This window comes from Eucyclogobius newberryi, unplaced genomic scaffold (assembly GCF_026437365.1).
Source record: "Eucyclogobius newberryi isolate DKJ021-1_F unplaced genomic scaffold, fEucNew1.0.hap1 SCAF_18, whole genome shotgun sequence".
Lineage (NCBI taxonomy): Eukaryota > Metazoa > Chordata > Actinopteri > Gobiiformes > Gobiidae > Eucyclogobius > Eucyclogobius newberryi.
In genome coordinates this window covers 34,054,064-34,068,502 of record NW_027315812.1, presented here as the reverse complement: position 1 = coordinate 34,068,502, position 14,439 = coordinate 34,054,064, and the positions used below count along the sequence as shown (strand labels likewise).

General features: G+C 46.5%; 1 protein-coding gene across 1 annotated transcript in view; it reads right to left on the bottom strand.

Annotated features, from left to right (window-relative positions):
* LOC140364850 (supervillin-like) overlaps positions 1–14,439 on the bottom strand; it is a 230,059-nt gene that overhangs the window by 178,683 nt on the left and 36,937 nt on the right. The window contains 2 exon segments of the mRNA XM_072451235.1: positions 1,823–1,906; positions 5,129–5,393. Of these exon segments, the coding sequence (XP_072307336.1) occupies positions 1,823–1,906; positions 5,129–5,393 (349 nt within the window).

Sequence of the window (14,439 nt, the reverse complement as noted above, 5' to 3'; positions counted from 1 at the left end):
CTCCTCCTGAAGAACTGGTTCTCCTCCTGAAGATCTGGTTCTCCTCCTGAAGAGCTGGTTATCCTCCTGAAGAACTAGTTCTCCTGAAGAACTGGTTCTCCTCCTGAAGATCTGGTTCTCCTCCTGAAGATCTGGTTCTCCTCCTGAAGAACTAGTTCTCCTCCTGAGTGGCTCGAGTTCCACTGTCTACCTCACGTCCTCATGTCCGTCTGTGAGAGTCAGATCTCTCCTTCATGTGGAACTCCTCCAGGTTTCTGTAGTTTTTCCTGGCCGAGAAGGAGGGTCTAAGGACAGAGGACTCTGGGACATTGCCAAGTCCCTATGAACATTGTTTAATCCGAGGCTACTGCTGTTGTGATTTTGGGCATTACAAAAGTTGAATTGAATTGAATTGGAAGAGCAGGTAGTGATGGAAACACACACGGATCAGCACCTGCTCTTTCACCGTCCTGTCACAGGCAGAAAAAGAGCCAGAGGGTTTTGACCCAATTGTTTTTGTTGATACTGATTCCACTGTGGTCTGTCCTTGTCCTTCATTGTGTTTAGTACCGAGTGCATCACTTACAATGTGGCTAAGCATCTAAAACAGTCTTGGTGCGATTGGTGGGAAACTCGGAACATCACGTGGAAAACAGAGAAAAAAGTGAAGCATCGTAACTGGTTTCATATGATGTGATGTCACTGTTCACCTGCAGGAGGACGCCACCTACAGGACAGGACCAGACCGCAGGAGGACGCCACCTACAGGACAGGACCAGACCGCAGGAGGACGCCACCTACAGGACAGGACCAGACCGCAGGAGGACACCACCTACAGGACAGGACCAGACCGCAGGAGGACGCCACCTACAGGACAGGACCAGACTGCAGGAGGACGCCACCTACAGGACAGGACCAGACTGCAGGAGGACGCCACCTACAGGACAGGACCAGACTGCAGGAGGACGCCACCTACAGGACAGGACCAAGCTGCCAACTTGTAGACATCTGTCTGAACACCACATACTTCCAATTCCGGAGAATAAGCAGACAGCATCAACCTCCTTTCTCCAAGTCTTTGGTACCGCTACGTGGATGACACATTTGTGATGATCAAGATATAAGAGTTGGAAGCTTTCTTACAGCTTAATAACATGGTGGACCCACACATCAAATGTATAAGGGAAGACACTAAGGAAAACGGTTTGGCCTTTCTTGATTGTCCCACTATCAAAAAGAGGACAGGAAGCTCCAGAGAGTCAATGAGCAAGTACTGATCCGTGTGTTGATTTTCCATATACTACCGCTACTCAGCGTAGCATAAAATCAGAGATCTCAGGCTAGATCCCCAGATTGACAATACGTCTCAGTGTCCAGATGACTACAATTTAATCATTTTCTATCGCAAGTAATTAAGGAATTATTTGCTCTTTTAGCTATACATTGTGTTTGTATCCTTTTATGGCTCTGTCATTGGGCATCCAAAGTGCCCTTTGGATCAATACAGTTTCCTGAATCTGATTCAACCCTTAGCATCAAAATATGTTCTGCCCTCTCATTAGAAGTAGACCCAAATCTGAAAACCACAGTCACAGCAAAGTAGCATTAGTCTGAAAACTGCTACAGCCAAACTCCACACAGGGATAAAGCGGGACTCCAAACTAGGGCAGGGGGAGGTCAGGGGGCAAGATGGAGGTCAGGGGGCAAGATGGAGGTCAGGGATGGAAGAACATATGAGATGAGTTGATGAGGCTTTGTGAATGACTGACATGACTGCTGCAGAGACTGAATGGAGGGAAGTGGGACTAAGGGAAGTCAAGCCTGAGGGGGTCTGTGGAGGTACCTCGATGGCCAGTTGATGAGAGTGTGGGTGTCGCCCTCAGCGTCTGTCTGGAGCAGCCAATCAGAGCTCACTTTGCACCCTGCACTGCGAGTGCGAAGAGCCAATGGGAGACATAATTGAACCTGGTTACAATTCCTTTGGGGACAGACCTCTGACCACAAAGAAGCAACATGTACACACATAGCAACCAACGGGAGCAACGCTAAACTGCTACTAGTTATGAACAGAGCAGTTGGCCTGCTGCAGAGACAAGATCCAAAACTGGCCTTTGGCCATGTTATGTGCATATTTACACTTTATTTAGCTCGCAGAGGAATTTCAAAAACACTGGCTGTCTCAGACAAGTTTGTTTACTGCCCGTGACCTGCAGCCGTCCATGAGCAGCAGAATGAGATGCAAAGAGGCCAAAAACATGTTTTAAACGTGTTTATGTAAAGTGCCCTGACTTTTTATTTCCGAATGTGCCTGATCTGTGGCTCCAGCTGGCTGTGGGTAAACAGTGCAATACAGTGTGTAGTTGGATTTTTGTATTGATCACTTTTTAACTTGTATTGCCCTTGCAGCACGTTGTTTCTCTGAGCTAACAGCCATGAGCAGTGTTTTTGAGCCGTGTTTTTGAAATATTCTGTAGCTTCTTTCGGCTGGAGATTTTTTTTTAAATTTCCATTGTCTGATAATTTATCTCAATATAAAATACAAACTAATATATTATTACTACAGTGTATTTATACGGCACATCTCCAACTTCAAGGCACTTTTAGGCAGGGAAAAACTGGGGGGTCTGGAAACATTTGAAGGAATCATGACTTAATGCATTCTGGTGAATTTTAGATACTATTTTAGCCGGTCACTGCCCAGTCACTTGGCTGCATACAATATGATTTTATTTAAGTAAAAGTAGATTCACATCAAATAAAACACATTGTGTAGCTTGACACCAGCAAAACAAGGCTATGTCTAAGGCTGTCATTTTCCCCAGTGGCCTTGATCCACCTGAATATCTGTTTGTTCAGAGTGATTCTAAACCTGACTGAGCCACTGCTCAGTTCTGGTGGCGACTTCTCGGCACAACACGTTATTAGAACAATAGTTACGAACATAACTACGGTTCTAAGAATCCCAGATGACCTCCAGAGACGGTGCTTCAAGCACTGAATGATCACTTTTTGCGCCGGTCGAGAATTAATAACGGCAATCTCAAATAGTGACCTTCCAGTGACCGCAATGAACCTATTCAGTCACATGGCACCGGAAGCTCAATCCCTTGAATCTTTCATAGAACCGTAGTAACATTCATAACTATCGTTCCATTTCATCCCTACTGACCGCCAGAGGCGGTGCTTCAAGCACTGGATGACATGTACCAACAGAGTCACGTGGAATCCATGGGCCAGAAGGCAATGGCCGCCCCTTTGAGGTATAAGCACATTTGATGGCCTCGACAACCCATTGGGCGTTGTGTAAGCTTGACCCTTACGAGGGCCAGCGCAACACACAAAGATCGGACACCGGCAGTGACCCATATGTAAACTTCAAGAGCACGGACTGGACCAAGGGACCCTGTAGCAGACTCGGCACCAAACCGTACAAGCTGCAGCGGTAGGCCACAGCATAACCAGGGTGCCATCTACAACATCTACAATCAGTTTTGAACCTGTTCAATAGTCTCAAACGACTGGTCCCATGAAGGGGCCACTGGCTGTGCAGGTGGACAGCGCCACCTGGCACGCAGCGGCAGGGTCCTCCTCACCTCCCTGAGAGCAGATGGAGGTATGGAAGCCCAATTCTGATGCTTCAGAACAAACATCAGAATTGTAAACACAAGTGTGCTTCAGCATCCCAGAATTGTGTGTCCGATGACAAGGCATCGTCTTCACAAATAGAAAACACATCCTGCTGAGCTTCCTGATCACGACCCCTGCCCGTAGGGACATCAGGAGTGTTTTCATGTGAGTAAGCGCTGTGGTAAGATCATCTACTTTCAGGGACCGCACAACAAGTAGTAACTACTGCTGATAGCAACAAAACTATATCATTTTGAATAGAATATATGCGCCTGTAAGCAATAATAGTCCAGCAGAACACTGCACCAAAACCTGTTGCACAACACAATACCAACAAACATGTGTTGTGTTGAACAATTGAACTAACAATAATCACCTTTGCATAACGATTTAGAGTAAACAAACGTTGCACTACATCGTTGTCAAGGAGCGAAGCTGACTCCAGGTAGCAGGTGATTTGATCAAAGTGTAGCTTACACAGCCCTGGGGGGAGAGAAGTACTCGCTACCTCGACTGATACAATAATCCACAGGTCCCAAGGCAATAAACTACTAAACTCACAAATACATTGTGAATCAAGCAGTACAACGCCAGGAGCGACAACACACCCAACCAAAACCGAGAAGAGCAAAAGGGAGAGAGCTTCCGGTGACTAAATAGGTTCACCGTGGTCACCGGAAGATCGCTATGAGAGTTTGTTCTCGACCCGCACATGCACAAAGAGTGATTATTCAGTGCTTGAAGAACCGCCTCTGGCGGTCAGTAGGGATGAAATTGAACCACACACTGCCACAAGGATCAACAAATAAATGCTACCTGATCAAATGAAAGGCCGCCTTGACGCCGTACCCCAGATATAACACATCAAATAAGGGCTAACCAACAAAAGCTAGTGTAGACTAACTGAGCCACTGCAATGTTACTCTAAAAAGAAAAGCTCGCCTTGATGCTCTGTCCTAATAACAGTAAAATAGCTAATAAGAAGTCAGCGAAAATATATCCAGCGTATGAGCCATAGCTGCACTTCAACAACATCCTGGAGGTGGACTATGTCACAGGGGGACAAATCCCCATGAAACACCAAACGGTACCAAAAGTACCCATAGACGTTGATCTCTTGTATGATTTAGTTTTTCTCATTTTTGTGAAATACCAGATTATTTAATGTCTTGTCCATCAAATTACAAATCTGATGTTACGTCCAGGCAGTTTAGCAGTTTAGCAACTTTAGCAGTAGTTTCCCTAAATATTTTGTTACTCTTAATTACCCTGGTAGAAAAAGATTCAGTTGTAGTCATGATACAACTGAATCTTTTTCTACAATGGAACACTCCTGGACGAATGAGGGATTACACCGACACAATTTAATTACCCTGGGTAATCATGGAACACCAGGTCAACTTTGAGCAACTCTGCATCTTGTCATAACATAAAACCCTTCCATTTCACATAGATCTTCCTGCCATGGCATTTAAGACGTAACAGAAGAATGATCTGAACTCATGGAACAGGCTGTGCTCACCCCGGCCTGCTGAGGGCGCTGTGGGCCCGCTGCTCCATGAAGAGGTCCCCCGAGGAGGACAAAGAGGGTTGGCTGGCGAGGCAAAGTACTGGGGGGGGGGCTGTACTGCTCTGGCTGGGCTCAGTAGGGGACGCTCTGCTGGAGGACAGGGGCCTCACTTCCATGTATGCTGAGGTGGGCTCCATGGGGCCGGTGTGGCGCTGATTCTCCAGGTTCAGCAGTCTCTCCCTCTCAGAGAAGGATTCTACTTCAGTCAGTGTCGGCTCTGGAAACAGGGAAAATTAATGACACATTTCAGCATTTCAGTATATTTCTCTGAACATAATATCTTTAGACTTTTTCGTTGTCCTCGAGCACCTGCTTCCGTGTGATCACAGCAAGAGCTCGGTTCACTTTGTTAACATACCTTCTGAGTAGTGCATAGGAAGAATGTAGCAGGCCCATTGTCATTTATTTCATTGTTTCAGTTATATTTTTTTTAAATATAAAAAACACTGACTTCCGGTTATGGAGGAGCAGACACACCGCTAACTAACTCTGCTTTCAAATCATCGTTTGACCCACCTAGTCCCAAAGAGGAAGAACAAGAGAGTAAACAAGGAAGAAATGAGTCTGGAGACAATACGGGACCAAAGAAAACAAAGATCACGGCCACTTTGGAGAACAGTCACTTTGGAGAACAGCCCGTATCACAAGCTAACAAAGCTAACGAGGCTAAATTAGCTAGCAAACCTGAAGCGGAGAAGCGCTGTTCTTCCCAGATGGCAATTCTCGTGACTTCTTTGGGGGAGTATGACAAATCATCAGTTATTGCTCATAATGTCCAAAATAAGACGTGAAATGCAGCATGATCTGGTGTCTCTAAGAGCCAAAATTATAGCAACCATTGCTACCCTAGCCATGTCCGCTGCAGTGGTTGCTCAGCTGAAAGCAGAGGAACTAACCGGAGCGCGCATGGAGGAAGTTTAGCAGTCGAGCAGCGTGTTTCCGACAATATGGATGATCTGCAGACGGTAAGAGATGGAGGCTCTGCAGGCCAGGGTAACAACGCTGGAGTCAGAGAACAATGACGACAAATAAAATCCTGGATTTAGAGTCCTGATCTCGTCGACCCAACTTGTGGCTTGTGGGGTTCTCGGAAGGAGAGGATACAGAAAGAAGAATTATGAGAGTAGATTATTCTAGAGCTCCTCGATGGCTCAGGAGTTGAAGTCCCTCCCATCACAATCAAGACCAGCAGCTGATAAACCAAAAGGCCTGATAATGAGGTGTCTTAACGATTGTGTGAAGGAACATGTCTTGAAGGCTGCAAGGGTTAAAGGAGACCTCCAGGGTTAAAAGAGACCTCCAGGGTTAAAGGAGACCTCCAGGGTTAAAAGAGACCTCCAGGGTTAAAGGAGACCTCCGGGGTTAAAGGAGACCTCCAGTACAAAGGCAAGAGTCTTCTTTGCTCCAGATATTCCATAGGAGGTTCATCAACAACGGCAAAAGTTCCACCACATCTGTGAGGAGCTCAGGAAGAGAAAACTGAGAAATGGATCATCTTTCCCTGTGACTCTTCTGTGACTTTCGAAGGTTAAAAACACCTGGAGAAGATGGAGTGGAGTGTGTTACATGGAATGTAAGGATAAAGAGGGCCAAGTCCTCATAAAAGTGACAGGATATCCCATGTTTTCTAAAAATCTGACCAAGAAGCAGGAGGTACAAAGAAAAGAGAATGGGTCCGAGTATAGAGCCCTGTGGGACTCCGCAGTGTAGAGGGGCCATGAAGAAAAAGAGTCCCCGACTTTTACATTGAATGTCCTGTCAGGGAAACGGCATTGGAGTGGTTCAGGTCCTACCTGGCTGACACCCACACGGAGCTCCAAGAGAGATGAGAGAATTGTGTGGTCCACTGTGTTCTAAAAGCAGCTTTTCTTTTGCTTTTAGAACCCACTCCCAGAATCACTGTTACAAACAGATCAATACAAACCTTTAAACGTGAAGTCTCTGTCTGAGAGCGATGACATGACCCAAGACACTTTTATTCAGCTTCAGTCTCTAAAATCTTTGACAGAAATGGAAGCTTGGATATGGGTCTGTAGCTCGACAGGGTCTGTAACTCGACAGGGTCTGTAACTCGACAGGGTCTGTAGCTCGACAGGGTCTGTAAACTCGACAGGGTCTGTAACTCGACAGGGTCTGTAGCTAGACAGGGCCTGTAGCTAGACAGGGCCTGTAACTAGACAGGGTCTGTAGCTCGACAGGGCCTGTAGCTCGACAGGGCCTGTAGCTCGACAGGGCCTGTAGCTCGACAGGGCCATAACAGCTTCTTTACAAAACAGACCACGACACCAGAAGCTTCTATTTACAATGTCCAGAAGCTTCAGCCCAACAGTCTCCCTTAGCTCTTTAAACAGACCCCAACAGTCTCACTTAGCTCTTTAAACAGACGTGCTGGGGTCTGTGGGACAAGATGTCTTCAGTGACCAACCACTTTGCAGAGTATGAAACGTACTTAAAAGAAGTCAAAAGTGCAGCATGATCAGGCTGTGTCCAGAATAAAAGACGTGGTCACAATATTAGACAGAATCCACTTAAGTCCTCACGTCCTCACGTCCTCTGAAGACTTCTCAGAAGTGACTGCACCAGGTTTAGAACAGAAGCTGTAGATTTAAAAAGCACGAGCGATGAACCTGGAACTATTCGGACTTTTCATGTTTTACTATTTTAGATGTTCCGCAGAGAGAACATGGGGTAAGGATGTTCTAAAGCAGGACTAAAGCAGGACTAAAGCAGGACTAAAGCAGGACTAAAGCAGGACTAAAGCAGGTCTAAAGCAGGACTAAAGCAGGACTAAAGCAGGTCTAAAGCAGGACTAAAGCAGGTCTAAAGCAGGACTAAAGCAGTACTAAAGCAGGACTAAAGCAGGACTAAAGCAGGTCTAAAGCAGGACTAAAGCAGGACTAAAGCAGGTCTAAAGCAGGACTAAAGCAGGTCTAAAGCAGGTCTAAAGCAGGACTAAAGCAGGACTAAAGCAGGACTAAAGCAGGACTAAAGCAGGACTAAAGCAGGTCTAAAGCAGGACTAAAGCAGGACTAAAGCAGGTCTAAAGCAGGACTAAAGCAGGACTAAAGCAGGTCTAAAGCAGGACTAAAGCAGGTCTAAAGCAGGACTAAAGCAGGTCTAAAGCAGGTCTAAAGCGGGACTAAAGCGGGACTAAAGCGGGTCTAAAGCGGGACTAAAGCGGGTCTAAAGCAGGACTAAAGCAGGACTAAAGCAGGACTAAAGCAGGTCTAAAGCAGGACTAAAGCAGGACTAAAGCAGGTCTAAAGCAGGACTAAAGCAGGACTAAAGCAGGACTAAAGCAGGTCTAAAGCAGGACTAAAGCAGGACTAAAGCAGGTCTAAAGCAGGACTAAAGCAGGTCTAAAGCAGGACTAAAGCAGGACTAAAGCAGGTCTAAAGCAGGACTAAAGCAGGTCTAAAGCAGGACTAAAGCAGGACTAAAGCAGGTCTAAAGCAGGACTAAAGCAGGTCTAAAGCAGGTCTAAAAAGCAGGACTAAAGCAGGCCTAAAGCAGGCCTAAAGCAGGACTAAACCAGGACTAAACCAAGACTAAAGCAGGACTAAAGCAGGTCTAAAGCAGGTCTAAAGCAGGACTAAAGCAGGACTAAAGCAGGACTAAAGCAGGACTAAAGCAGGTCTAAAGCAGGACTGAAGCAGGTCTAAAGCAGGACTAAAGCAGGTCTAAAGCAGGTCTAAAGCAGGACTAAAGCAGGTCTAAAGCAGGACTAAAGCAGGACTAAAGCAGGACTAAAGCAGGACTAAAGCAGGACTAAAGCAGGACTAAAGCAGGTCTAAACCAGGACTAAAGCAGGTCTAAAGCAGGACTAAAGCAGGACTAAAGCAGGACTAAAGCAGGACTAAAGCAGGTCTAAAGCAGGACTAAAGCGGGTCTAAAGCAGGTCTAAAGCAGGACTAAAGCAGGACTAAAGCAGGACTAAAGCAGGTCTAAAGCAGGACTAAAGCAGGTCTAAAGCAGGACTAAAGCAGGACTAAAGCAGGTCTAAAGCAGGACTAAACCAGGACTAAAGCAGGACTAAAGCAGGTCTAAAGCAGGACTAAAGCAGGACTAAAGCAGGTCTAAAGCAGGACTAAAGCAGGACTAAAGCAGGACTAAAGCGGGTCTAAAGCGGGACTAAAGCGGGTCTAAAGCAGGACTAAAGCAGGACTAAAGCAGGACTAAAGCAGGACTAAAGCAGGTCTAAAGCAGGACTAAAGCAGGTCTAAAGCAGGACTAAAGCAGGACTAAAGCAGGTCTAAAGCAGGACTAAAGCAGGTCTAAAGCAGGTCTAAAGCAGGACTAAAGCAGGTCTAAAGCAGGACTAAAGCAGGACTAAAGCAGGTCTAAAGCAGGACTAAAGCAGGTCTAAAGCAGGACTAAAGCAGGACTAAAGCAGGTCTAAAGCAGGACTAAAGCAGGTCTAAAGCAGGTCTAAAAAGCAGGACTAAAGCAGGCCTAAAGCAGGCCTAAAGCAGGACTAAACCAGGACTAAACCAAGACTAAAGCAGGACTAAAGCAGGTCTAAAGCAGGTCTAAAGCAGGACTAAAGCAGGACTAAAGCAGGACTAAAGCAGGACTAAAGCAGGACTAAAGCAGGTCTAAAGCAGGACTAAAGCAGGTCTAAAGCAGGACTAAAGCAGGTCTAAAGCAGGTCTAAAGCAGGACTAAAGCAGGTCTAAAGCAGGACTAAAGCAGGACTAAAGCAGGACTAAAGCAGGACTAAAGCAGGTCTAAAGCAGGACTAAAGCAGGACTAAAGCAGGTCTAAACCAGGACTAAAGCAGGTCTAAAGCAGGACTAAAGCAGGACTAAAGCAGGACTAAAGCAGGACTAAAGCAGGTCTAAAGCAGGACTAAAGCGGGTCTAAAGCAGGTCTAAAGCAGGACTAAAGCAGGACTAAAGCAGGACTAAAGCAGGTCTAAAGCAGGACTAAAGCAGGTCTAAAGCAGGTCTAAAAAGCAGGACTAAAGCAGGACTAAAGCAGGCCTAAACCAGGACTAAACCAGGACTAAAGCAGGACTAAAGCAGGACTAAAGCAGGTCTAAAGCAGGACTAAACCAGGACTAAACCAGGACTAAAGCAGGACTAAAGCAGGTCTAAAGCAGGTCTAAAGCAGGACTAAAGCAGGACTAAAGCAGGTCTAAAGCAGGACTAAAGCAGGACTAAAGCAGGACTAAAGCAGGTCTAAAGCAGGACTAAAGCAGGTCTAAAGCAGGTCTAAAGCAGGACTAAACCAGGACTAAAGCAGGTCTAAAGCAGGACTAAAGCAGGACTAAAGCAGGACTAAAGCAGGTCTAAAGCAGGACTAAAGCAGGACTAAAGCAGGACTAAAGCGGGTCTAAAGCGGGTCTAAAGCAGGACTAAAGCAGGTCTAAAGCAGGACTAAAGCAGGACTAAACCAGGACTAAAGCAGGTCTAAAGCAGGACTAAAGCAGGACTAAAGCAGGTCTAAAGCAGGTCTAAAGCAGGTCTAAAGCAGGTCTAAAGCAGGACTAAAGCAGGACTAAACCAGGACTAAAGCAGGACTAAAGCAGGACTAAAGCAGGTCTAAAGCAGGACTAAACCAGGACTAAAGCAGGACTAAAGCAGGTCTAAAGCAGGACTAAAGCAGGACTAAAGCAGGTCTAAAGCAGGACTAAAGCAGGACTAAAGCAGGACTAAAGCAGGACTAAAGCAGGTCTAAAGCAGGACTAAAGCAGGACTAAACCAGGTCTAAAGCAGGTCTAAACCAGGTCTAAAGCAGGACTAAAGCAGGTCTAAAGCAGGACTAAAGCAGGTCTAAAGCAGGTCTAAAGCAGGTTTAAAGCAGGACTAAAGCAGGACTAAAGCAGGACTAAAGCAGGACCAAACCAGGTCTAAAGCAGGTCTAAACCAGGTCTAAAGCAGGACTAAAGCAGGTCTAAAGCAGGACTAAAGCAGGTCTAAAGCAGGTCTAAAGCAGGTCTAAAGCAGGTCTAAAGCAGGTCTAAAGCAGGACTAAAGCAGGTCTAAAGCAGGACTAAAGCAGGTCTAAAGCAGGACTAAAGCAAGACTAAAGCAGGTTTAAAGCAGGACTAAAGCAGGTCTAAAGCAGGACTAAAGCAGGTTTAAAGCAGGACTAAAGCAGGTCTAAAGCAGGGCTAAAGCAGGACTAAAGCAGGACTAAAGCAGGACTAAAGCAGGACTAAAGCAGGAAGAAAAAATTCAAGTCGGTCGGGTTACGGCAAACTGACATCTTTTTTTGGGTGGTCCTATCTGGCGACCCCCTCTGACATTTAGAAAGACCTACCCATTTAAATGGCAAATGGAATCTCGCCTTCTGTATATTTTTTCACTTTTACCAAGCCCAACCTCATCACCGCATCACCATCACATCAGTATCACACATGTGTGTGTGTGTAAACACCATAATTGGTGGTATTATCATACAGCAGAAAATTTGCATGTAATCCTCCTTGGCGCCATCTTTATAACTGCACTTAACTGTGCCGTGGGTAATCACGCATGCGACTGGAGGATATGCCCCGTGTACTTTATAAGCAGCAGAGTGCAAGTAGAATTTGACCCACAGATCGAGTTCACTTCACCGTGCGGCCCAGCTTTGGGCTCTCTCCGAGCGGCTCCGATACTGGGGCATTCTACTGAACCACTCTCCTGTCAGAGGCAGGGCGCGCTCACACAGGGCATGACCCACTCTCCTGTCAGAGGCAGGGCCCGCTCTCACAGGGCATGACCCACTCTCCTGTCAGAGGCAGGGCCCCACTCTCCTGTCAGAGGCAGTGCCCGCTCACACAGGGCATGACCCACTCTCCTGTCAGAGGCAGGGCCCCACTCTCCTGTCAGTGGCAGGGCCCGCTCACACAGGGCATGACACACTCTCCTGTCAGAGGCAGGGCCCCACTCTCCTGTCAGAGGCAGGGCCAGCTCACACAGGGCATGGCCCACTCTCCTGTCAGAGGCAGGGCCCGCTCACACAGGGCATGACCCACTCTCCTGTCAGAGGCAGGGCCCCACTCTCCTGTCAGAGGCAGGGCCAGCTCACACAGGGCATGACACACTCTCCTGTCAGAGGCAGGGCCCGCTCACACAGGGCAGGACGGGGGCTGACAGAAGACACACCTTATCATCCATAAAACCAACACAAGTTAATATTAGTCTAGAACAGGTGTGTCAAACACGGATCCGGCCCGCCAAACATTTTGAATTCATATTTAATTAAAAAAAACTTCAGAGAACCGTAGTTACATCCGTAACCGTTTTTATCGCTAAAACTACACGTCCCACAATGCCGCTGGTGTGCTGCAGAGGGAGAAGTGCAGAGGGAAGTAAGACGCGCGTTTGCGCACTTTACAGCACTTTACAGCACTTACACACCTCAGAGCAGAGGTCTGAGCGAGGACAGACGTGTAGTTTAGGAAACACGTGGAAGAAAGAAAGGTTTTGTGGATGTTAGAGCTGTGCTAAAAGTGGAGCTAATGTGGAGCTAACAACAAGAAAACTAACTTCTGTGATGAAAACATCCTCTACAAACCTGAACAGATCAAGAGCCACAAGTAAAAACACAGGTCAGAGTGTAATAAAGTCTGAACATGACTGTGAACACACTAATGTGACTGTGACACACTAATGTGACTGTGTCACACTAATGTGACTGTGACACACTAATGTGACTGTGACACACTAATGTGACTGTAAACACACTAATGTGACTGTGACACACTAATGTGACTGTGTCACACTAATGTGACTGTGAACACACTAATGTGACTGTGACACACTAATGTGACTGTGTCACACTAATGTGACTGTGACACACTAATGTGACTGTGTCACACTAATGTGACTGTGAACACACTAATGTGACTGTGAACACACTAATGTGACTGAACACACTAATGTGACTGTGAACACACTAATGTGACTGTGAACACACTAATGTGACTGTGAACACACTAATGTGACTGTGAACACACTAATGTGACTGAACACACTAATGTGACTGTGAACACACTAATGTGACTGTGAACACACTAATGTGACTGAACACACTAATGTGACTGTGAACACACTAATGTGACTGTGAACACACTAATGTGACTGTGTAGCGGGGCTCTCCCTCAAAAATATGGCGAAGTCAGATTTCAAGTGCTCAGGTGGATTTATTGTGCCAAACCTAAGTGCAAAAATAGTGTAACAGTGCAAAATATATACAGTGAGCAAAAAAGGTCCAAAAATCCAAAAACATATATTTACAGAGTTCCAACTATGAGTTCAACATTAACTCGTTCTCTCTTTTAACTCTCTCTCTTTTACTCACTCTCTCTCACTCTTTTACTGAGTAAAAGAGAGAGAGTTAAAAGAGAGAACGAGTTAAAGTTGAACTCATAGTTGGAACTCTGTAAATATATGTTTTTGGATTTTTGGACCTTTTTTGCTCACTGTATATATTTTGCACTGTTACACTATTTTTGCACTTTGGTTTGGCACAATAAATCCACCTGAGCACTTGAAATCTGACTTCGCCATATTTTTGAGGGAGAGCCCCGCTACATTTGGTGTCAGAAGTGGGATATGGCAAGTCGGAAGAAAGTTTCTCGCCAACCAAAGCGCACAGGTTTGCGATCACAAGGCGGTGATCGACAGCCAGAGGGGGCAGGAGCTCCAGACCCAGCATGGGAGACAGATGAGGATGAAGAGTGGGAGCAGAAGCCCGAGCCATCATCTGAACCAGGTCAGGACATGGTGACGCTGATGAGAGATTTTCTAGCGGGACAGCAACGCCGCGAAGAGGGTTTGCTGGCCGAACTCCGGGGACTGAGAGCCTCTTTTCCTACTGTTGTGGAGCGCGGGGCTCAACCTGCATCCCCTTCGCAGCCGACTCTTTGAAGACCTCGTCCAGCGCCAAACCTGCCTGCACATCATGAGTCGCCAATCCCTGGTGGCCAGAGATCGGTGTTCCATGGAAGCCGCATGGAGATCGATGATGCTGAGCCGCAGCGCCATGTACCGGAAGCTGAGGACAGGCCGAGACCAGAATGGAGACCGTACAATGAGCCGAAAATACCACAGTTTCAGAGTGGTGAGGACATGGAAAATTATCTGCTACGTTTTGAGCGGATAGCTAGAACCTGGAGGTGGCCAGAGGACGAGTGGGCGTGTCGTCTTGTACCCTTATTGACTGGAAAGGGACTAGAGGCCTACTCTGCTATGGATGAAGACAGAGCCCACTGTTACATGGACCTGAAAGCAGCTCTGCTTGCGAAATTTAACATTTCACCCGAAACTTAC